This window comes from Podarcis muralis, chromosome 6 (assembly GCF_964188315.1).
Source record: "Podarcis muralis chromosome 6, rPodMur119.hap1.1, whole genome shotgun sequence".
NCBI classification, from domain to species: Eukaryota; Metazoa; Chordata; class Lepidosauria; order Squamata; family Lacertidae; genus Podarcis; species Podarcis muralis.
Genome location: NC_135660.1, coordinates 10,044,524 through 10,069,541, shown reverse-complemented (window position 1 = coordinate 10,069,541; position 25,018 = coordinate 10,044,524). Strand labels below are relative to the sequence as shown.

The 25,018-nt window shown below is 45.3% G+C and overlaps 2 protein-coding genes across 2 annotated transcripts in view; both read left to right on the top strand.

Moving 5' to 3' along the window:
- LOC114598025 (uncharacterized) overlaps positions 1 to 25,018 on the top strand; it is a 98,472-nt gene that overhangs the window by 8,130 nt on the left and 65,324 nt on the right. The gene's annotated exons all lie outside the window — the stretch shown is intronic.
- On the top strand, positions 7,355 to 10,377 carry SOX2 (SRY-box transcription factor 2). Its single transcript, XM_028731643.2, has one exon. It carries the CDS (start codon positions 8,044 to 8,046, stop codon positions 9,016 to 9,018), a length of 975 nt encoding a protein of 324 aa, XP_028587476.1. The 5' UTR covers positions 7,355 to 8,043; the 3' UTR covers positions 9,019 to 10,377.

The window sequence follows — 25,018 nt, the reverse complement described above, 5'->3', positions numbered from 1 at the left end:
AGGCATTAACCACCCTGCCCATATTCAGGGTGGTCAAAGAGGGGCAAAGGAGTTAGCTTTGTTCTCTGCCTATCAATGCAATTTTAGGAGTGGAGGGAGGTTTGTAATCCTCTTTGCAGCATTTACTGCGAGATCGTCTGATGCAGATTAGTAATATTCTTTAGAGGGAACGTGTTTAGGATTGGGCTCCTCAGGGTATCTCGAGGAGCCCAATCCTAATCACGTTCCCTCTAAAATCCCACCGAACTGAATGGGACTTACTTTCCATGGCTGCGATCCTAAAGCTACTTGATTTGAAAGTAAGCTCAACATAGTGCAATTTGCTTTAAAGAGAATGTGTGAAGAATTGAGGGTAAAAATCTTGCTCAGTATCAGGATAGTTAAGGGGTGATCACGCCTACCTTTACCACCAAGAGAAATGGAAATTCCGATCAGTATTTGCAGATAGGCAACTGAGGGTGGAATTTAATTTGGGTTACTTGAGGGGATACAAATATGCGATCTTATGCGCCTAGTTTGTGGGGTCTGGGATGGGAGTTGGTGGCTATTACAAATTCATTCATTATGAATGAAAGCCTTGGTTTCCTGGCCTCCTCCTCCTCCTCCTCCTCCTTCTTCAATCACTCGTTGCCGAGTAAGATTGTCTTCCATGAAAACGGTCTTAACAGTGAGTCCGTAAGTGACTGTGGAGGCCATTCCTGGATCCACACATCCTTCCACAGAGGGGACATAGGTTTCCGGGCGGGAGTTGATCACTGTGAGGGTTTGCCAAGCACGTTTCTCCCTTTCGTCCTGAGTTCGAGCGTCTTCAAAATCCATGACACCTTTGGTAAAAAGGCTGTTCTCCAGTTAGAGCGCTCGCAGGCCAACCTACAGGATGCACTCATCAAGCTCCTTACTCTGGAGTAGCCCCTCTAGAATTAAGGGGACTGTTTGGTTTGCTAAACTGTGCAGCCCGGTGACCTTTCATCCAATCACTCTAACAGGTGGTTTGCTATCCTCTCCGCTGTTTTCAGTACTACCCGGATATACCCAACAACCTCTTTAAAAACAAGCAAAAAACCAAAACAAAACCCCGTTGTTTTAGAGGGAGAGGTGGTCGCATCGTACCCATTGAGGTCGACGAATTCATTAAGGAGATTTTGTTTTTGTTACCTTATTTTTATTATCTTATTTTGTCTTGGGGTCCTTCATCTGAAACCGCGTGTTTGTGTGTAAATGTAGGACAACCTGGAAGAGCGCGGGTGGCAGTTCGGTCAAGGCTCTCTCACTACCGAGAGAAAAGAAATACTCCTTTCTTATATAATAATGTCATTAATGGTAGTTAAGACTAAAGAATTATCTGCAAAAACCTTGACCTGCCTTCTTTCGGTTGTTGGAGGTAAAAGGAGGGGAGACAATCTGAGAGTCTGGCGACTTATGGGGCAGAGTTGGGTTTAGTGAGGAATCACTGTCGCCCCCTCCCCCTAAGAAACATAATACTGCATCTGAGAGTGACAATCGGGTGGCTTGCTGGACAAAGAGCCAAAGCAGTTTAAACACCTTCAGGTAGCAATTTCAAAGTAATAAGCGATTTTTAACTATTATAAAAGTAATTTTAAAGACTGAAACCACTCGTTTACATCTTTTGAAATGTGTATTTACACACACACGATTTCTTATTAATTCACTGTGAGCACCGTGATCTGGGTTTCTAAAAATGAAATGAAATAAAATAAGGTACATCATTTTTCACCACCTCCCTTTTCTCTTTCTCCTACTACCCAAAAAAGTTCCACTTTCACAGTTATTGGTGTGGGTGTTGCGTTATTTGTGCTATCTAGGAATCCATAACCGATATATAGGAGAAAACGTCGAGTTTACTTTAAATCAGTCCTGAGTGGAATTCTCCTTTATTCTAGAACGGAAATGTTTCTTAACATAGGGGAAGTCCACATGCTAGGTGCATATTCAGAATGCTACTAAACAAACAAACAAAAGTATTGGTGTTGCTCCTATTATAAGCCTGTATCTAGCATAACATAGATAGGATCATACTAGCATATGGCTGGGGTGGGATATAATATAAGACCTCCGGGTATAGGGCGGTGTACAAAGTCAATAATAATAAAAAAGATATAGCTGTCCTAATGGATTATGTCTATATAATATAACTGTATATAACTATTAACTTACATGGTAGTTCATACAAGATGAATAATATTGTACAATAATTCCCAAGTGATGAACCAAATACATATATTATCCTATATTACATGATATATTAAATTACTATACTGCTCTTATTACAGTTAGCTCTGAACAGTCTCTAGGGGTGCATTTTCTTGTTTATCTAGCTTTTAAGGTGTCTAGCTTTCAAAGAAAGCATGACATTCCATTATTTGAGTGGTGTTCTGAATTTTTGGCAGTCAATGATGAGTTTTAATATATAACTGTCAATATAGTTTTAAAAGTGAAAACAAAACATTTCTTTCTTGAATGTACTATCTACTATGGAGGGCCCTTCTTTCCAACAGATTTATTGGACCTGGAACTATTTCTTATCCCTCCCTCCACCGAAATTCATCAGCACACTCATTTTTCTTGCGACTTTTTGAAATAACTAGAATTTACAGTAGTTGGCGACTACTTTGTTTTAAAGAACCATGTTAAAATAGGGTTTTTGAAAAATGTATTCAAGCAAGTCAAAGAGTACAGGGAGAGTATTTGTGTACTCGTTACATTTGTTATTTAAAAAGAAATCTTTGGGGGCAATAAAATAAAAACTTTTGAGGTCGCAGGTTGACATTTTGCAGACAATTGAGTTATCAAGGCAGTAATTATTTCACAGGGAGATAAAAATTCTCTTAGCCCCTAACTGTCAAACAGGAGGCTCTTTTCAGAGTCCCCTCCCCCTTCAAATTACAACATTAAATAAAGAAAAGAACTCGGTCCTTCCTAGCCAAAGGGTCTGTGAGTGGTTAAACAGAGCCCCCACCCCCACCCCACCCCAATACTGGTGGTCGTCAAACTCTGCTAATTAACAGTGCTGAGAAATTCCATCCTAACAAGGACATTCTCTAAGTCTCCGCTGGTTCCCTGCCGCTCGCCTTCATTTCCATAAGAAGATTAAGAGTACAGGAGAACACACTCAAATGCAGATGTAGAAAAGAAGGGTTTTTAACGAGCATCATAATAGTAAGATGCTTGGCTAGCTCCCGCCTAATTGCTGCAAGTTAAACCTCTATTTGCAGCTCAGGACCAAATAAAATAAAATAAAATAAAACAGGGGGCCGTAATCTTTCCATCTCCTGAAGACAAGATAACTTGGTAAGTTAAGACTGAGCAAAGACAAACCAATAATTGTGCTAATAAAAATATATACCCCCCCTTTGCAGGCGAACACACACACACACACACACGTCGGGATATGCCAGCCTTTGCTGACTTAAGTGGTAGTTTAGATCAGAAAGAAAGTAAATACAAATCCGAGGCATTAAAACATTCAACACCTCTTCTTAATAAGCTCATAACAGTAACTCTCCCCCCCCCCCTTAAACACACTGTCGCTGTGAAACATTGGGAGGGGGCTGTTTATTTCATTTCCATAAATTATACCAAAGGCAACGAATTTTAAATCCATTCAGATTAAAACGCCGCTCTCCAGGCCTCTCTTTAGAGAATGTCTGTATCCTACCATTGGCGGAGGGGGGAAATGAATGAGGTGCTGTTACTCTGAATCAGAAGATAAAACCGTGGGTGACTCTATCGCTATCTCAGTTTATCTTTACCTATGTGTGCACAAATATTGTTTAAGAGGAAAGCCAGGATCTCTCGACACATATACGTGTATACCTAGGTCTGAAAAAGGAAAAGTGAAGATTGGGCGCGGGTGGGGGGGGGGGCGTGCAATGCGCTATCGCTTTTATCTTATTTTTCTATAGCGCATTATTATGTATATATGCCAGAGACAGTTCATTGCACTGATAAGGAAAACACGGCTAATTAAAATAAAGCGGTAAATACTCGTGATAACGCAATTGTTAGGTAGCTCCATACCTTATTTAGATGATAAATGCAATTAACAAAGAGCGAAACCAGCCACTTTAACCTCTTAACTGTGTTATTATAGAGTTCAGTGCCAATAAAAAGCATCTAGTTATGCGTTTGTGTGTGTGTGGATTGGGGGGGGGGGTCACTCCCAGCCTCTCCTCTTCCCCAATCCGCTAGGAGACTGCCTCCGTGTACAGTAAGATGTGTGTGCTGCCCCCCCCCCTTTAAAAAAAAAATATACCTCACCAGCCATCAGTTATCATTGTATTAACAGAGACAAAATCACAGCCTCCCACACCCACCCCTTTTCTTCGAACTTAATTATCCATAAGATTTTTTTTTAAGGACGTTATCAACTATTTAGGCTAAATTATAAACAACAACAAAGTTAAATATGGTGCCTGGACAACTAGGCGTGCTCCATATATGTGTGGGGCGGAGAGTCGGTGGGAGAGGAGCTCAGCGTTAAGTGTCTGTTTTCTTCCACATACGTACGGGAAAATGTAAGGGCCACGGTTGGGTATTATTTACTACGATTGCAATGAATAAAATCAAGGAGGCTATGTGAAAGCTAGCGGTCTGAGGATTGCAGGCGCAGGCTTCTATTCCTAATTTGTAAGTCTCAGTAAGGAAATATACAAATAAATAAACTAATATTCATGAGCCTAACGAAGTAGAGTAGCGATGATATTCACATTGCCAAGCTACCTGCTCTATTATTTCAAGCCTTGTTGAGAAGTATTTGGTTTATAGGGAAAATAAGTGTGTATGAGAGAGTGAGAGAGTGTGTGTGTGTTTTAAAGGGGGAAAGGCGAATTGACCAGTAGGGGGCGCACCAGCCCCATGCGTAAAACCCCCAGCGCTAAAAGTCCAGGCCTCCTTCCAGACGCTTCTCCTTTCCTTTTGTGTTTCAAAATCACTTCTCAGCTTTTTTTTTTTTTTAACTGACCCGATTAAGAGTTTTAAAATGTTATCAAGACTTTCTCAGTTTGTGCAGTCTCTCTCCAAGTCCCAAAGAAGAAATAAAAATATAGTTCATATTAGGGAAGCCATTCCCCACCCAGCCCCCTCCCCACTCTCCTTCTTCCTTCCGTGGCATCCCTTTGAAGTTTTCCAACAAACTTAAAAAAGAAGAATCGGGGCTAGCGGGAAAACCCGTTTTATTTCGTGTATATGTGTCGGGCCTTTTCTTTCTAAGTTAGATGTGGCTTGCTGAACGTGGTCTGAAAAGGGTCCTTCACGTGCATGCAGAAAAAGCGTGAAAGCAATGTCGAGTGAGGAGGAGGTGGGGGAGAAAATAATCTATTTGCCGGAGTTTCCAACAAAACGGAACGTGTCCAGCAATAGAAATCTCTACATTTTTTCTTATTCAGTTTCAGGGGTTAAAGCGGCGCTGGGGGGGAGAGCGAGCCCCCGCAACAATGTTTAAGCACTTTATAAAGCTGAAACGGTGCGCGGGGGAGGGGTGCGCGCGTGCGTTTCTTTGTATTCAAGTGCGTTTTAGCCCCAAAGATCCTAATGAGAGCTCCGAAGTAAACTTAGCTGGCGCTTTGTTGCGCATCATGACAGGGGGAAAAGAAGAGCTACCTATTTGTAACAGCTGGGTCGCCACCTCGCCGTGGCCGGGGGAAAAAAATCTCATCTCCCCCCTCTCTCCCCCCACCCACTCCCACTCCCCCGCGGGCCCCAGTCGAAAAGCTTCCCTCCAGCACCTCCTGCGCGCGCGCCCGTGGCTCTCCCTCCTGCCCCGTCCCTTCCCCACTTCCTATCGTCCCTGCGCACCTGCTTCGCGAGGCTGGCAAGGGAGGGGAAGGAGGAAGGCCACGCTTTGTAACCGTGGAGAAGAAGGTTGCGGGGAGGGTGGGGAGCGATTGCGGCGCAAGGAGGGGGATACAGTTTTTAGGAGGGTTTCTGGGCTTTAGACTTTTGAGGGAGTAGAGGAGTGCGGGGTAAGGGGAGAGAAAGACAGGCAGGCAAGCAGCACTCCTTTATTCCGCGTAGAAATGTCTGCGGCAAAGCAGCCACCAGAGGAATATTGGAGAGGATCAGATGTTGAGGGGGGCGGGAGAGGGAGCCCAGCTTGGCGTTGCTTTCAGGCGTGGAATTGGGGGAAGGGGCAGAAAGAGGCCAACGAGCCTGGAGGGAACTTGGCGTCGGTCGAGAAAGGAAAACAGCCCTCCAAACCGAAATGCCTTGCCTGTGGAAGTAAATCCCGCGGGTGCCAATGACACGGATGCGCGCAAGGGAACCTCGTGTAAATTAAGAGTCACCGAAGGCCAGGCAAATCGCAGTAGCCCTGGGTCGCAGCGATAGCCGAAGAACCCAGCCATACACAAGTTTATTAAGAAATATGTCCCCTTGCCTGCGGTGTGAGGACCTCAAGTGAGCGTGCAGGGAGGTCATCGCAGCCTTGTCCATAAACAGGACCAGGAGGGGTCTGCTGCTCTTGCCGAGGCTGGGTTCTGCCCATGTGTCTGCTCCTAAGTGCCCCGGGTGCCACCATGGGCCTTGCTTTCTAGTAAACTTGGTTGCACAGCCACCAGAAGGATGGCAACCTCAGCGGAGAGGGCGTAAGGGGTCAGGTCGGTTGGAGCAGAAGGCATCTAGGCCTAGCGCAGGGGCCTTATTTTGCAGGAGGGGCTGTCAGCAGTTTTGGGCAGCAGAGGAGGTCCTTACAAAAGCAGTGGGGACTGTTTGTGGGCTCCCTGCGTTTCGTGCTGGTTAGCAGCCTGCGCTGATCGTAGAGGCCTTGTTATGGGGGGGGCGGGGCGGGCTGAGCAATTGGGAAAGGAAGCCAAACTAGCAGATCCCTCGTCCTGCTAAAATCCTAAGAAGGAGCCTTCAGAAGCAGGGTTGCTGCCTTTCCTTCTCTCCCCACCCCCCATCTGTCACGCAAAAAATGAAAATAAAGAGGGGGGAGTTGCAACCTTCCTCACTCAGTCTCAAGTCAACATCAAGTTGTTGCGGAGTGGGGCTTTTTGTTGTTTTGTTTTTAATGTCGCAAGAATGCTGTTTACACACTTCCTCCTCAAGGCGTGTGTGACCTGTTGCTTGTAAGAGGAGCTCCAAGGGGCCCTTTCAGTGGCTGCCTCGAAGACCCGCCTCCTCGTCCTCCTCCTCGCCCTCCCTCTCTCTCTCTCTCTCTCTCTCTCTCTCTCTCTCTCTCTCTCTTCCCGCTTCCCCAAGCCGAGCTGTCCCGGCTGGCGCGCGGGAAGCCCCGCCCCCTTTCATGCAAAACTCCAAGTCGAGGCTTGTGCTCAGTGGAGGAGCCGGCGGGCGCTGATTGGCCGGGGCAAACGCATTTATTCCCTGACAAGCCCCCCATCACATGGATGGTTGTCTATTAACTTGTTCAAAAAAGTATCAGGAGTTGTCAAGGCAGAGAGAGAGAGAGAGAAAGACAGAGGGAGAGAGTGTGAGAGTGAGTGTTTAGGAGGGGAAAAACACACACACACGCACACAAAAACAACAACAACAAAAAAGGGGGGAAAGGGACTTTTGCTGGCTCTTTTAGTCTTACAGAGATACAGAAAGAGAGAGAGAGAGAGAGAAAAGAAGGAAAGAATCACAAGGAAGAAAGGAGGGGAAACGGACCAGGAAGAAGTTTCTCAATCAAGACTCTCCAAGCCTTCTTTGTTATGCTTCTCCCGCTTGAATAGTCGTCCGTGGGCTGCTTGCAGAGGGAGGAAGATCCCGGTGTTGATCCGATCGGGGGAGGATCTGTTTTGGAGGGGGAGCTCTCCCCTCCCTCCCCCCTCCTAGAGAAGACAAGTCCAGGTTGGGACACTCTCGAGCTCCTGTCGGCTGCCTTTCCTCTTCGCTTTTGTCCCACCTACAGCCCCTTCCTTTTCTTTTTTTGGGGGGGCGATTGTCGGATTCCTCTCTCCCTCGCCGGTGTGCTTTTTAATAGCCGGAGTTCCTCGAAGCTGCGTTGGTTTGTTTGCCCACCACCATTCCGAGACCTCCCGGCCGCCCGTTGCTGCGCCCCCTCGGCCGAAGAAAGCCGTTTGAATGTACAACATGATGGAAACCGAACTGAAGCCTCCCGCCCCCCAGCAGACAGCGGGGGGAGGCGCGGGGGGCAACAGCAATTCCGGGGCCAACAACCAGAAGAACAGCCCGGACCGGGTCAAGAGACCCATGAACGCCTTTATGGTGTGGTCCCGGGGCCAGCGGCGGAAGATGGCGCAGGAGAACCCTAAGATGCACAACTCGGAGATCAGCAAGCGCCTCGGGGCCGAGTGGAAACTTCTCTCGGAGGCTGAGAAGAGACCTTTCATCGACGAAGCCAAGCGGCTGCGCGCCTTGCACATGAAGGAACACCCGGATTATAAATACCGACCCCGGAGGAAAACCAAGACGCTGATGAAGAAGGATAAGTACACTTTGCCGGGCGGGTTGCTGGCGCCGGGCTCCAACTCCATGGGCGCGGGGGTCGGCGTGGGGGCCACGCTGGGCGCGGCCGGAGTCAACCAGCGGATGGACAGCTACGCGCACATGAACGGCTGGACCAACGGCGGCTACGGGATGATGCAGGAGCAGCTGGGCTACCCGCAGCACCCGGGCCTGAACGCGCACAACGCCGCCGCCGCGGCCGCCGCCGCCCAGATGCAGCCCATGCACCGCTACGACGTGAGCGCCTTGCAGTACAACTCCATGGCGGGCTCTCAGACTTACATGAACGGCTCGCCCACCTACAGCAGCATGTCCTATTCGCAGCAGGGGACCCCGGGGATGAGCCTGGGCTCCATGGGATCGGTGGTCAAGACGGAGTCCAGCTCCAGTCCCCCCGTGGTCACGTCTTCTTCCCATTCCAGGGCTCCGTGCCAAACCGGAGACCTCCGGGACATGATCAGCATGTACCTGCCCGGGCCTGAAGTGGCGGAGCCGGCCGCCCCCAGCAGACTGCACATGTCGCAGCATTACCAGAACGCACCTGTGCCCGGCACGGCCATAAACGGCACGCTCCCGCTCTCCCATATGTAAGACCCACGGGGGGTGGGCGAGACGCAAGGAAGGCGCGAGGGCGAGAAATCTAGACCGAGCAACAAACTTTTATTAGGAATTCTGAACTTCTGACTCCCCCCCCCCCTTTCTCCCCTTCCTGTCCTCTTTTTCTGGGGGGGACACTATTTTTGTACAGAGAATAACTGGGTAGGGAGAAACCAATCAGATACAAAAAAAAAAGGGGAAAAAAATTCCAAACCCATCAAGGAACTTGTATAGATCTTTTTATTTTTGTTTTCTCCCTCCCTCTCCTTTGGAAAGGGATGCGACTCCACCAAACCTGTTCTCCCCCACCCCTCCCACCCCCACCCCCGAAGTTCCTATGGAAATGGTACTTTGCAGAAAAGGTTTTTAAAAGTAAAAAATAAAAAAAGTCTTGACCCATAATCTTTAGAACTAGACTCCAGAAAGCGACGTAGGAAGGTGGGAGGGGGGAAGGGAAGGAGACTGGGAAATGGGGTGGGAAATGTTTTAATATTTGCAAGCAACTTTTGTACAGTATTTATCAAAATAAACATGGCAATCGAAAAGCCCATTGTTTATATTAAAAAGAGGAGGGGGGAAACCTTGAGAATTTGCCAATTATTTTTAAACTACATCAGAGTCTACTTAAGACGCTCTGATAATTGGATAGATGGATTTATAGCAGCTGCACAAAAAAGGAAGCTGAATTTTATTTTAAAACAAAAATCTGGACGTTTTAATTGTTTTAGCAATTGTACAAAAGGCAAAAAAATAAATAGAATAAGTACTTGCATACCATTGAACTGGAACTGTTTTTTTTTATATAAAAGGGCAAAAGTTTAGGGTGTACTACATTTTTTACACGTTGTTTAAAAAGCAAAAATTGTCTTGCAGGTTCACACACATTTGTTAATTTAAATAGCTTTTTTTGTTTTCAAACTTTCTCCTGTTCAGCTAAAACGACAGCAAAACAATCTGAAAATCTTGTGTTTGAAATATTTTCTTATGGTTTGTAATATTTCTGTAAATTTATTGTGACGCTATTTTAAGTTCTTTTAATTTTTGTCCCTCCTCATTTCCCGTAGTTGTACTCGGCTGTGTATTATCTGAAATCAGTCCGCCGGCAGTCCATGTGTATGTGAGTGTACATATATGTATATTATATATATAGACACACACATATACATACATACATCTATATATACACATGTATATATATATATATACATATACATGGATATGTATATATACACAGACATATATATATTTGAACTAATACCATCCTTATAAACAGGTACATATTTGAGTTAAGTTTTTACTCCATTATGCACAGTTTGAGATAAATAAATTTTTGAAATATGGACACTGAAATAACACTTGAGTCTTCGATTTATTTTCAGAAAGCAGGATGAATTTTATGTTATTTTTTTTATTCCGTGCTGCTCAAGGACCAGTTATAAACTGGTGTGATGAATAATATTGTAGAATAAAACTCTAGGAATGAGGAAATTTTTTCCTGCTTTGTTTTCAGAAGGTAATTTCAATGCCAATTAGTTTCTACTTAAAATAATGCGAGGCCTGAAATTGGATGTGGCCCAGATAACTATATGAAATGAGTAATCCTTCGACAATGGAAAACGCAGCCGACTGTAAGTGACACTTTTCTTCTGCTATAATAAATGAGAAAAGTAACATGGCATAGAAAGTCGGCTGGGTGATTTTCGCTGCTGGAAGAAACGACCACTTGTTGCCACCTGAAAGCTGACCAAAGCCCCCGGAGTTCAGATGAGGCTGGACTGTTAACGCGAGGAGAACCAGCAGAAATAGGAAGCGAGCGAGGTGCGTGGCTCTCTTAACTTCTCTCGTAAGCAGGGCGATCTCCGCTTGAAGCGCTGTGCTTTGGGAGAAAATGGACTTGAAGCGAGGCTTGGTTGGCTGGGGTGTGCGTGTGTGATGCTGTGTGTTTTCTACAGTCCTCCGTGTGTCTTTTGGGGAAATTGCAAAGTCGCGGTTTCAAAACAATTGCACCACAACAACGCAAAAACGGGCAGCTCTCTGCGCCTTTCTAAACTTTCCCTGGTTTGTTTTTTTCATTGCAGTCGAGGGAGTTTTGGGTCTCTGAGGAGGTGGGGAAAGAGAAAGCCAGGGAGAGGGGGTGGGGTGGGGTGGATTTAAATGTAAGCCATCAATACTGAGAATAATAATCTATTCAATTTTGTAATGCCATAGGCTTTCACAAAAGCTCTCTCTTCCTAGTTCATAATTCACCAGCGAGGTGAAGCAGCCAGTTTCAGGAAAAAGCTGCGAAACTCAAGCCCTCTCCCACCCCTCCAAAACGCACATTAAAGAAGACAACTTCGTCTGCCCGAGAGGTATATCTTGTTTAACTTTATGCTGTTATTTTCATTGTACCCTTAAATATACTTTTTTAAAAGTAAGAAAAAGTATGTCGAGTCTTAGCTTGTAAAGATATCTGCTTTCCCACATCTCTCCGTTTGTAATGCACCTGTTTGTTGGGTAAATTCTACTGGAATCAATGGGACTTTATTTGCAATCCTGAAATACTTATGCGGAAGTAAAGCCCGATGAAAATCAATAGGACTTATTTTCAAGTATAGGTATTTAGGACTGGGCTGCGATTCTTGCAGACAAATGCCTGAGGATCCTGAAAGTGAGAGTTTTGTGAATCGTGGTTTGCATTTTAAACAGGCTTATAGAGAAGTATGCTCTGTGGGAATCAATGGAAAAAACTAATGCCAAATCTGGGGTGAAAATGGAATAAATCCGGGCCTGTACGGTAGAGCCCTCGCCAGAAGCTTAAGACATTGGCGCAGACTAGATTTCTTTCTGGAAATCCTTCAGGCACTATAGAGCCATTTCCCTCCTACATACAGCAAATTTCAGAAAGTATACATTTCACCACCCGAACCAAAAATGAATACTGTTGTTTAGGATTTCTGAAAGCCATTTCAGAGTAGAACGTTTTGGGGGAAATCGTACATTATTTTTTTTTAAAGCTGAAGAAGCAAGTGTTTAATTATTCCTCAGCAAACTATTATTTCTCAGTGAATGGCAATTGTTAGCTGTTTCAATTTATTCATTTATTTTAGAGATTCTTCCTTAGCTGCTAGCTTAGGCCGCTTACTGGCATCTCAGTTGAAATCCATTTGTTTGGGAAAGTGGCACCCGTGTGCTTGGACGGCTTCCTAACAGACCCTAAACATACTTACTGGGAGGGAATTTCCAGTAAAGCTGTTCCAAATCGGGCTCCAAGGCAAGAATTAGGACACAGCTTGCTGGAAAGTCAGTCCCACGACTGTACATCCTTGCAATGTGTTCTTAGGGACCCGTTCACGCGGAATCAAGTGCCATTGATGTGAGTGAGGTTCTTCCTCGTAAAAGTGCTTAAATGCGGGTTCTTAGGAGCAAGGTGTTTAATTACAAAAGTCCGGGGCATTTTATTGAATTCTTGAAACCCTCTCCACCAGCCCTTTGTGTGACTCCACAATTTGCAAACTACAATCGGTGGGTTTGATTTCAGGCCTTGCTTTCTAGAAGGCCGCTCTACAAAGAGTCTCACACTTTGGGCTACTGGGCGCTCAGGAGCGATCTGCTCGCTTTCCAGAAAGGAACAGGACAGAAGGGTTAAATTAATATTTGGAATTCTGAGTCCTCCGCCCGATTTCCTCCCCACGTTTATGAATGTAAAACGGTCTTGAAGGATTTGCTTGCGATGGTAAACGCGCCCAGGAGAGATTCTTCACGTGCCGTGGTAAAAAGCTTTCCTCCCCTCTCGCTCACATTTCAAATTGTTGAATGTTCACTTTTCACGATAATTCTCTCATCCCGTACTACCGATTTCGACACTGTTATTGTTGTTGTTAATTTTAGTTGATTACCTGGAAGGGAGAGCTTGGTCTGAATCCGTCGTCAAAGAAACTGAGCGACGTGGCGGGATGGCTAGGTGAACGCTTGCAAATACATCCAGGGCCGCAGATAATCATTTGCTTTTAAACAAAATTTGCTTAATGAATTCTGCCACCTTCCCCCTCCGTTCCAAACTGTGAGGTGACCAAAACTTATTATTATTATGAAAATTATAATGAGCTTTTGTATGCGCGATTAAGAAAACGCATTTGAAATCCGCTCTCTTGCCGTGATTGAGGCCGTGAGATAGGCACAGTTAAATGAACTGAGCAGAAACGTTATTCATGCAAATCTAGAAAGGGCTCCCCCCCCCCCTTATTCAGCCGCTTTAACAAATAGGAGGCAGCATTTTCGATTTCCCTCCTATCTCTGAAATATAGGAATAACAGTTGTTTAGCGCCCCTGTTTTCTTCCCTCAGCGTGTAGAAATGTATTTTCCCCCAGATCCCTTTTAAGTGGGGCTCATGATCTTTTTTAAGGGCAGGTCTCTCCACCTTTTTTCTTCTCCTTTTAAAAATAGGCACGTTGCTTGGATGTCGGGTGGCAGAGATGGAGTGTCACATTTCCTTAAGCTTAGCCCCAGCAAATAGACAGACCATGGATAAAGATTAGGAGATCCCCTGTGAGGTTTTTTTTTGGGGGGGGGAAGGATTATTATTATTATTATTATTGTTATTATTATTATTATTATTATTGGTAGCATTTTAAGGACGGGGTGTTAAAATATTTTGCTGACCTGGAGAGGTAGATTAACAGGGTTTCTTGGCAAGCCGGAGAGGCTGGTATTACAGGCTGTCCCAAGGGGAAATGGCTCGAATTAACCACTAAATGAATATTTGACAAGGGCTCGTTTGGGGGGTATTATTACTACAAACGGGTCCCTATTGGACTTTGCAAGGGTCAAAGAGCAATGGTTCAATTAATTATTTAGACTGCTAGTAGATTTGGTTGTAATAGCTGTACTTATTCCTCCAAGCGACAAATTCTTGCGGTAGAGCAATCTCTGGAGGATCTCTCTCCACCCCCCCCACCCCCCTCAAGCTTCTCCATCCAGCTCTGAACACAAACCCAGAAGCAAGCAAGGCTGGGCTCCAAGACTCAAGGGGGGTTGGGGAATGACTGCCTGAATCTGCACGGCAAACAGATTTCGGCTTTTAAGGTACTTCGGGCTTCTCTTTTCCAACAAGGGCCGTGCAATGGAGCATAGAGCCGGGAGGTGGTTTGATATTTTGGGTCTGTGGGATAGGCTGCGGTAGCTCATCGTAGGCATTTGCCTATTTTAAATACAGATGTGAAAATACAGATATATCTATATAAATCCTACAGCTATTCTGGGCATAAAAGCCAGAACTGGCAATTGTATAGAGAGCATTTTTATTGGATATCTGCTTTAGGTAGGTAGATATTCAAAGTACCCAGAAAAAAAGTTCCATTCAAGGAAATAAGGACTGGTTTTGTGTTGAGGACGATTCCAGTGTGCATGAAGTATCCCATAAAAGACATTATGAAGTGAATCTCAGTTTAAGGTATCTGTATTGGACTGGAGTATACTTGTGTGATATGTACACACATAATATACTATGACAGAAAGATTGGATGTATTTTAATTCATTCTTGATTAATCAGTAGTGATTAGGTATGTGGTGTTACTCCTATTGAATTCAGTTTGACTCACATGCATGGAATCAGGTTTTGATACTGTCTTCAAGTACTAAAATAATCAGAGCTGAGGTCCTCAACACACAGCCCAATCCTATGTAGATTTACTGAGGAGTCCTGCTGAATTCAGGAACTTACTCCCAAGAAAATGTGGCCATGATTGCAGCCCTACTAGTAAGTCAATTCTGTTTAAGGCAGTTGGACTTCCGGCTAAGTCAATACGTTAAGAGCAAAGACCAAACCTTATAGTTCCCGTGATGTAAGTAAACAAAACAAAACTTAGTCAAAGCATCCTTCCTTGTGGGGAAGACGCAGATTGCAATGACTCCCTAAACTCTGGGGAAGAGTAATTAGCAAACCACCTTTTAATAACTAACCCCTCCCATTTTTCACAAGTTTTCACCTTTGCCTCTTTGTTTTGCGACAGATACGAAGTTTTGGTTAATTTCTGCCGGGAAGGAATTTGTCATAGTAGTTGTTGTGTTGGTAGCTGCTTACAAAAAAAGAAAAGCGAGGGAGCGCAATATTGAGGGTGAGATTAGGTGACAATATATGTTGCATGAATAAGAGATAAGCTGCAAAGGATAGGAGTGTGTGTGTGTGTGTGTGTGTGTAAAAGAAGTAATTATATGCCCAATTCATTCAGCTTTTCAGGACTTTTGTTATGGGAGTTCCGCTGACGGCCTTGGAGCTGCCAGTTTCCTCACATGGGAAAAGAACTGATCAAACGCCTCAGGGAGACAAGGAATAACGTATAAGTGCATAGTGATGGGGTCCTCATTTTAGCCCACTGGACGAAAAAAATTAAACAGATCCTTTGTGTGTTTGGGGTTTACTTTTCAGTTGCTGGTAGTTTTAAGCTAAGAGTTCCGAGATTGAAGTTTGATTGTGCCAGCAAGTTAGTAATATTAGTTTTATACCCACACATACTGTATAAACTAACTCCCCTCGCCTCATTTCCCACAAACTCAGCCGTAGACAACGTGATGCTCGTTTTTTAAACTTCTGGGGAAACTACTTCCATTTGCAAAGAGTTAAAAGGCCAGGTGCGATCTTACGTTGTCTTCTTCTTTACATATCGTTTTGATGTTGCTTTCCTCGTTTTTCCCCCTTAAGTAAATGCTAGAGAGCGTGTATTCTCTGAAGGTCAAATTAGCATCGAGGGGAAAGTAGCCCCTTTCCATTAGGAATGTAATTCAAGTTGTCACCTTGGCAGCTGAGGAACAACCCCGGTCAATTTCCCTCTCGTACATTTCACTTGTGTCCCTGGTGTTCTGAAGGTGACAAGCTGACGCGGTTAATTGTTTTACATGCAGGTAAACTATACATTGCGGTGAAACTGGCGTGCGGTAGAAGTGTGTGTGTGTATTACATATTATATATATATATAATTTCAACCCCAAAACTGTACTACTACTGGTATTTATCATATGGGCATGCCGCATCGACTGTATCTAGTCTTTGTGGGGAAGAAAACTGTAGAGAGAAATTTACAGTTTCCACACCTGGGTTAAAACCCTTTTTAAAATGAATGAATGAATGAATGAATGAATGAATGATTGAGAGATTTAGTTAAAGTACTCAAATGAGAAGTATCTCTGAATAATACCTTCAGTGTTTGTGAGGAGCAATAGAGATTATGGGAATGCCTAGCCGCTAGTTAACTCATGCTGCAGAACCTGCTATCCCGAGCTCTAATGTATTCCGTGTTCAGCTATTAAGTTTTCGCTGTTACATCCCTTAGTTTGCGTTACTTTATTTGAAAAGGTGACGGGTTAAACGATGAAAAGCCTCTCCAACCAGCCTCTTTCCCCAATAATTCTCACTTATTTTCCCTTGTTAAAAATATAGATTACTTGAAACAATTAGTTTCCAGAGCCCTATATTTGCGCCACTCTTCAGAATTTGTGGCTTTCACATTTCTATTATAGTTTGTAGGCGAAACACCTCACCTGCGAACAGGACCTTAGTTATCGGCTTTTAGGTACGTAAGAGGGAAGTACATTTCAAATGTCTGCGATGGTCGTTTGTAGGGAAAGGGCTGAGTTTGCGCGTTCTTGAGATTTGGAGTGGGGTGGCATGTTTCAAATTTAGAAACTGCTCTTCTAACCGGGCCAAAAAAGAATAGTGAACACCTGCCTGTCTCCTGCGTATTTCAGTGTTGTGTTTATCGTATACTTATAAGCTGTTTGTGAATGCACTGCAGACCCATTTAAATTAGTAGAAATTTTGTCACTGGCGTCAAATGGGATGTGAAGATGGCCTGTCTGCTGATACGATCCACATATCCCATTACTTGGAATGGATTTAGATTCTTTCCTCTCCCTACATCTGTACTTACACTTACATAGTACAGCTATGATAATAACGCAACATCTAGGTTTAGGTATCTGTCTGTATGTGTATATATGTCATCACAGACAAAAAGAATTGCACGTGTCCCAGTTCTAAACCACTTGTGTAAAGAAGGATTGTCGACACAGTCCTAAACACTTTTAGGGCTAGGCTCCAAACCAGGCCTGTGACGAAATATCATTGATTTCAATGGGACTTGCTTCTGAGTAAACTTGCATATGACTGCGATCAGGAGGGTTGGGGCAGTACTGTATGTGTTCAGGAAGGGACAGCCCGTCAGCTCAAACCCTTGAGCTTCAGTTAAGTGGTTGGGTTGTGGATCCAGGTTGCAATCCAGACCCATCAGAGTCTTTCTGTTGTTTTTAGTGAGGCCTATACGATATCTCCTGGGTTCGGTATGTGCGCTGAACAGACGCACCAACGTTACAACTCTTTGGCAAATAGAAAACATTTCGCACTGGAGAAGTCCCATTGACCTTAGTAACATTACACGCCTAGAGTGACAAAAGCAGGAATGCACGCCATAGTTTCCTAGCCTGCAGGTTCGCGCGGTTTCCTGGGCGCTTTTTCGTTCGCATTTGTAGCACATGTCTTCGCAGGTCTTCTTTTAGAAGGGTTGATGTGAGCGTAATGAGACTAGGAAGGATTTTTGGGGACGCTTGTCGCGGATGTCACCAGCCAAGGCGGGTTCGAGTCCAGTTCAGGACAGAGGCTATCACCGCTGCGGGCTCCCGACAGAGCAAAGCCTTGGGTTTGCGGAGAACACCCCGGGGCTGCTGCTAAGAGGGCCCTGCGAACCTGCCATTCTCATTCCCTCAGTACAAAATTATATCTCTGTGTTCTAATCCGTTTGCTGTCGGATTTGAAGGAATCCCTGGCGGACAGAGAAGGGCCTGTCTCCCCCCTCCCCCTTGAGATGCCCCTTCATAAAGCGGGGCAGAGTTTGGCTCTGCATTATCGTCTCTTGGGTCTTTCGTTTCCTTGCCAGCTGTTCAGCCAGGATCCGTCGCCCAGTTAAGCTGAGCTGTTCTGCGATGGAGGTTCCCTGGGAAGCGTTGCGGCTGCTCCTGAAATGTGCTTAGGAGAGATCTCCGAATTCCAAGAGACCTGAAGCTTAACTGGGGCAATGGATCAGCCCATGAAGATCCTCTCTCCAGTTTTCCCCACCCTTATTATTCCCAACAGCACCTGATCAGACGGGGCATCTCAATCTTGAGCGTGCTTGCCCAGAAGTAAATGCCACTGACCGGAAGAGGACTTACTCCAAATATTTTTGCCTAAAATTATTGGGCGTTCCTTTGAGAGTGGAAGAACAGGGTGAGATATATATACACATACGTGTGTGTGTGTGAAAAGTAAGTTTTATATAGCAACACACTGAGCGGCAGAATCAGCTTCCTTCTGATGGGACTGGGGAAGAGGACGGAGGTGCTGAGACTTCCCCTGTCGCCAGGGAACATCTTGACATCAGCGCAATACAGCACCTATCCTGTGCTGCATCCCATTTAAGCATCTTCGGGCTGCGATCCTGCAAGGGCTCCACTCCAGAGCCGGGGAAAGACCTCTCCCAGTGAGGCAGGGCTGTCCTCCCCACTTCCCTAGCTCAGGACATCTCCCCGGCTGTAGGATGTGTCGCAGATAGCCTGTATGTACGTAAATAGTACGGATTACTACTCAGTACCCCATCCGTATTTCAAAAGGAGCAGTATAGCAACCCATGGCTTTCCTTCTTTTCTGAGAGGAGGGGACGGGCGTGAGATCCCCCTGAGCAATTCCTCCCGCTCGTCGACCTAGAAGACATTCTGCAAAGGGATTCTTTGCACCCTTAACCCGCCCAGTCCCTTCTCCACGAGAAGGCTTAAGCTCTTACAAATGGCAAAAACTTGCGGGCAGCGGCGAAATAATTAATGTATTAAAACAAGCGGTGAATTCCTCAGGAGGGGCCTTATCACCCTCAGCCACACTGACTTTATCCCCTCCTCATATGCTAATACCCCCGTGACGTCACCGCCGCTCCATTGAATGTTTTGAAATTATTAGGGTTTTTCTTTTTTCTTTTTTTGCCAGGCGATCCGCAATCTTCGACTCCCCACTAAGAGCAGCTGACAGTTAAACATACACAAGACACTTGCATACAAAGCCCGTATTTTATACAGTATACAATTCCCTCGCACAAGCAATGATTATTTGGGAGTTGTTGGAGATGTTCATGGAAATCTCCATGCTGGAGATGTTGGAGATGGTTTTGCTCACACCTCATCTCCATCTTCCTCAGTGCAGTGATCAAGTATTTAAGTCAAAAACGATTCCGTTAAATATTTCTAAACGATAGTGCGGTTTGTCTATATACCATGTATAGGAAACTGAAATGTCTCTCTCTCTCTCTCTCTCTCTCACACACACACACACACACACCTTTCCTGGTGACCCTGAGATACAGGCTCGCTTTCCATTTCAAATCAGCTTGGGCTACGCTCCACAAAACCATTTGTCTCCATAAGTCCCGTTAACTTTCATGATCTGCTCTGGAGAGGAGGGGGGAATTAATTCTGGGAGACGTGTGCTCTGAGATATTTTGAAACGAAATGGGGAGGGAGGGAGAGAGTTTCTTTAGAATGGTATTTTGTTGTGCGAGTTTTAAATGAACAAATCTGCTTAACGGGGTCTTTTGAACGTGCAGGGCAGAATCTGGTTTCAATTTTCGACTCCGAAAACTGTTCAGTGGAACCCACTAGGTCCGATCACCGCCTACAATGCGAGTTTAGCTTCCAGTCCTAATGGGGCTCTAAAAGTGATCTTGAAAAGAGGTTTTGTCAGCCTAATCCACAAGCTACTTCAGCCGGAGTACTTGTATCAAAGCTCAGCAACCCGATTATTGCTAAATTTGAAAGGAAGCTTCATAGATTTCAGTGGCTTTGACTTCCGGTGTAGGGTCGGGCAGGCTCTGGGCCTCTTCACTGGTTTAAGATTTCAGTTTTCATTCCCTGGTGAAATAACCCCCCCCCCTCGTTTTTTAGTGTGTGTGGAGGGGTGTTTTTTCTCACGACACTAAACCTTGATATTTGGAAGCAGAACTTATGATGATACCATTCTGGACTCTGAGCAACCGGCTCAGGAAGAACTCTTGCCAGAATTGTACTGATACTTTTAATATTTATTGTAAGCCGCGTAGAGCTTTTATTACAACCGAGTTATAAATATATACATTCTGCTAAGTAAATAAAACAAAATCCGCTTACTACCAGTTAACATGTGTTGGATCTCGCGTGGATTCTTGAGTGCCCAGTCCGAGCCGCATCCCAACTCAACTTGAGGGGAGAGATTTAACCTCTACTCCTAATCCTGGGCACAAACCGGGCCTCATTCTCACGTACATGTATCCAGGGCTGATTTGTGAGATAAACCTAGCCCTACTGACGTGTGGGTTTCTTGTAAGTGGGGGTTGCGCATTCTCTTTACCCCCCGGCGGAAGACAAACCCCTCCCTTTCAAGTCACTGGGACTTCCTTGCAAGAGAACCAGGTTACCGGACTTCTCCTTTCTCCACTCCACACTGGGGGTGGTGGTGGTTATAATTTCTTTCTGGACCACAGAACATTAATGAAGTGTTACCCCTCCTAACAAAACCTAACTCATTTCCTTGCTGCCTTTAAGGAGAGACGAGTTGTTAACGGAAGCTAGTTCACTTCTTCATGCAATCGCCAAAGGAGCGCCGCCACCACCATACATACAACTTTATTGTACGATTTTTGGGAGGGCGGGCAGAGAGGGAGGGAGGGGAGAGGACTGTCACTCACCGGCAAGGCTCATTTGGTGAGTGTGTGTGCGTGTGTTGGTTGGTTTGAAAAGCAGGAAGAAATGTAATGAATTGAGTGCTGTCAAAGATGTCTTCTGCGCTGATGTGGTGAATGGCTGCAGTTCCCTCAGCCAGTGCAGGTGCAGTAATGCTAGGGTGGAAAGCGTGAGGGGTGGGGGGGGGAGAGAGAAGGTTCTGTTCAGTGGAAGAGGCACATTCCCTACAATAGACCACACACTGTCAGCCGGCAGGGCATCAGCTAACACGTTCAGGCTCTCACACCCTTTAACCCCCTCCCCTTCTCCTCTCCACAGTTCTCAGTTCAGAAAGTGTCTATGCGGTGACGCTAGCTGGAGTTATTCATTTAATGAACATTTGGGCCTTCCCCCCTCCTCCCACTAACACAAAATCTGATGCCTTTTCTCCCTAGGTAGGCACTTAAAAATAAGTAAATCGCAGCCTTTAAAAGTATCTCCAGTTTATGAAACTAGACGCCTCAGGAGTACGCGAGCCTACAAAGATTACATAAAACTCTGTTAATAAAAACTTCCTTCAGTATTGCAAAAAAAAAAGAGGGGGTGTTATAGCCATTTATATCAAGCTTTCAGAACAACAGGGCAAGTAAAGATCAGGACTAGACGAATCTTCCTTTGTGTGTTTTCTTTAATTCAGTGGTTCAGAGTGCTTAGGATGGCAACCTGCCCTATCGAAATCATTTGGCGCGACTTAAGGCAGGGCTCACTTAGGCCCAGTTACTTGGATTGAAGTCGGTCTACAATCACGGGCCGTTACCAGCATTTTGATTTAGTTGTTTAAACTGTCAGCTGAATGGAGATATTCCAACTTCGGTTGTAGACACGCACACATACACGCACGGATTCTACCGTTAGAGGCGCCCATTCCCCCTTTTCAGTCCCATCCGCTCCAGTAGGCGGAAGTCTGTAGACCCCGCCCCGTGTATACAAATGAACGTTTAAATTTGCTTGAAATTCCATGGACTTCGCTGTGGTCTCGATCATAAAAGACATTTTCTTGATACCTTTAATTAACTAATTTTAATGGGACTTCCGCCCTGGTCTGCACACCTATACCTGAATATAAGCTCTGTCTAACAAAGTGTGAGTTGCAGCCTGATGCTGTGCATGCTTACTCGAAAGTAAGTCACACTCAGGCTTGCAATCCTAACCCCATCTACCTGGGAGTAAACCCCATTAAATTCAACAGGACTTAGGTCTGAATAAGCATGTTTAGGCTTGGGCTGCTAAATTAGACAGGACTTACTCTTGAATATTTGTGCTAAAGCCTGCAATCATATGTCTACTTTTTTGAAATAGGAAACCCTGTCTCCTACTACAGTGGGGTTCATTTCCCTGTAAGGACCAGGCTGGGCTGTTTCTCAGCCTTGGCCGGCTGAGAACCCAAAGGCTAGTGCACATATGCTTATATACTGCTTGGAGACTATTGTAGCTAAGCGGTATATAAATTGTTTAAATAATAGAACAAGTTCCTGCTATGGAACATGCTTTCACTTAAGCTGTTAAGCACATTGAGATAAAAGTCATCCCCGCTGATTTCAGTAAGATTTAGATCTACTTGCATACATTTAGGGTTGCTGTATCAACAGCTTCATTCCTCAATCTCTCGGCTATTTAGTAACTCCCACCTGTCTACTTTGGCTTACGTGATCTGAGAATTGCACAGGCAGTTGTGAGTTGAACCGCAAGAAGAGTATCTTAACTTGTTTGTTGGTTGGTCTCTGGCATCTGAGATCCCCTTACCGTGTCAGCCTTACAAGGGAAGCAAATTTCATTCATTTCAGCCTGATGTCCTCATGTTTAGCAGACCATCCTATCTATATACAGAGTCGGGACTTAGCTAACCTTTTAAGGCGCGCGGACTTCCATGAATGAAGGATTCCTGCATCACTTTGGCTGGATCTGTGTACCCAACCCGGATCTCTGGATCCGCTAGTAAACTTGGACCAGTTCCTTCGCGACTCAATTAATCTCAGGAACCTGAAGCCTTATATGCGAGAAAATAAACGCGTTGTATTCCAGTATAATCGAGTTGTTGCTTGGCTGGGCTACAATTGAGCAGCGTATCATAATTTCGGGATAGGGAGGGGGAGAGAATGAAGGTAGAGCTTGGAAAGTTTGCATTCTGTGCAAGTGTTGATGGCTTATTTGGACACGATCAGGGTATTAAGGCAAAGGACGGACCCCATCCACCCCCCTCCCCACCCTCGCGTCTCTCTTCTTCTATTCTTCCTATTGCGGGGGGGCAAGTTACTGAGAAGGTATTTTCCTGGCTTCACAAGGGCAGCCTACCAGGCTGTTACTGCTTGGTTTCTGCGCGAAGCAGATTAGACCCTTTTGGATGGGCTTGGTGATGCATTGCGCCGAGGAAATGGCTCAGTGTTTGCTTATGAAAAACCATGTAACCGGAAAAGGGGCTTGGGGGGGTGGAGAATTATGGTAACAAATAGCAACAACTTCTGGAGCGGTTGGCAAAGCAGTTCTCTTCTGCTGACTCTTCCTGCTCAGAGGACGGAGAGGCTGGGTCTCGGAGCGTCTCCATGTCAACAGAGAGAACCCGGGTACCAGGGCCAGAAGGATGCAACAGCCCCCTCCTTCCCCTCCCTCCTCCGGTTTCAATGCCCTTTCCAGCATTGTGTTTCTAGGGGAGACATACAGAAAAAGCCCCGAGGAAGCGTTATGCGCATGTTCACGTGGTTCTTTCCCTTTTCCAAAAGCACAAAATATTAAATAGTGTTCTGCTCAGCTTCAGCGAGACCCGTTCGAAGTGCAACAGCCCACAAGTGGGTGCATTATAAATTGCCGACCTGACGCCACTTCTGGAGAGTGGCCTCATTGACCTCAAGGATGCTGCCTCCTCGCAAGTGACTGAGGATCGAGGCCATAACCCGACCAATTTCTTATTTTCTTTATCCATATAAACTCGCTGGGTCTATTCAGCACACAAGCCAGCCAGGCCCAGATCTTGTGGAAAGATGAGGGGGCGGGCGAAGCTGACCGGCATGTAGAGACTGATCACTAACCACACTATCGATAAATCACTAATTTGGAGTGTTCAGCTTTTAAAATGAAGGATTTCGGCAGGGGCACGTTGTGGTGGAGGGGGTTAATAGTTCCAATGATAAGCTTGCGCCTAAATGGCTTAACTGAGCTGCGGATCGACTTCAGCGAAACCGAATCCTTCACAGTTTAGAGGAAATCATTTAGAGACTTATAAAAGGGTTTTGACGCAAAGACTTCGGCTTTACTAATTGTGGATCGAGACAGTAGAGTTAATTACTTCAGTCAGCTCAAGGATTTCGGCTTAACTGAGTCATGGATCGGGTTCTAAAAGCAGTCGATGGAAATAGGACACTTAAAAATATACCCACGGGAGAAAGTCGCATTGACTTCCACGCATGAGACTTCCATGCATATTTTACCTCCTAAAATATGCCTTTCGGATGGGAGTCTGCCCTCAGCGTGGAGAACCTGCGCCATCCCTTAGACCAGGCATCCCCAAACTCGGCCCTCCAGATGTTTTGGGACTGCAGTTCCCATCATCCCTGACCACTGGTCCTGTTAGGTAGGGATGATGGGAGTTGTAGTCCCAAAACATCGGGAGGGCCGAGTTTGGGGATGCCTGCCTTAGACGAAATGCAGCTCTTCACTGGCTGCCTGCGACTCCCCCCCCCCCGTGCTACTTGATAGTCTTTGTGCCCCATTGATGTACACACCCATAATTAATCCTTCTTATTAATGCCTGCTTGCGGTACCCACGAGGCTGCTGCAGCCTATTTAGATTGCCTTGGTTGGTTGCACAAATTTAAGTGGGAAACGAGTTATAAACCTAATAACTGCTTTAAAGCAAAAAAGAAAAAAATTATTTGATTATGGCGGAGAACACTAAGGCGAGGGTTTAGGTTTGGGTTGGGCTTTCTCTCTCACGCAGATTTAAGTCGAGGGTTGCATGTGGGGCTTGCAAACTATATGTGCGTGCGCGTGTATGCGTGCATAACACACACACACACACACACACACAATTATATATATATATATATATATATATATATATATATATATATATATATACACCACAGCTGCAAAAGTCACAGCAATGAAGGAGCCCTATTTCGCCCGCTCTCCCCTCCCCCTCTTTAGAGGATTAATTAATTCCTAAAACATTTCCAAACGGGAACTCGGGAATCAGATTTGGGTGGGCTCAGAATTAATTGAAAACAATCGTTGCTGGAGAGCTTCCTGTA

What these genes read in the sequence shown, in the direction of transcription:
- SOX2 (XM_028731643.2), top strand. Translation starts at nt 8,044, where the DNA reads ATGTACAACATGATGGAAACCGAACTGAAGCCTCCCGCCCCCCAGCAG.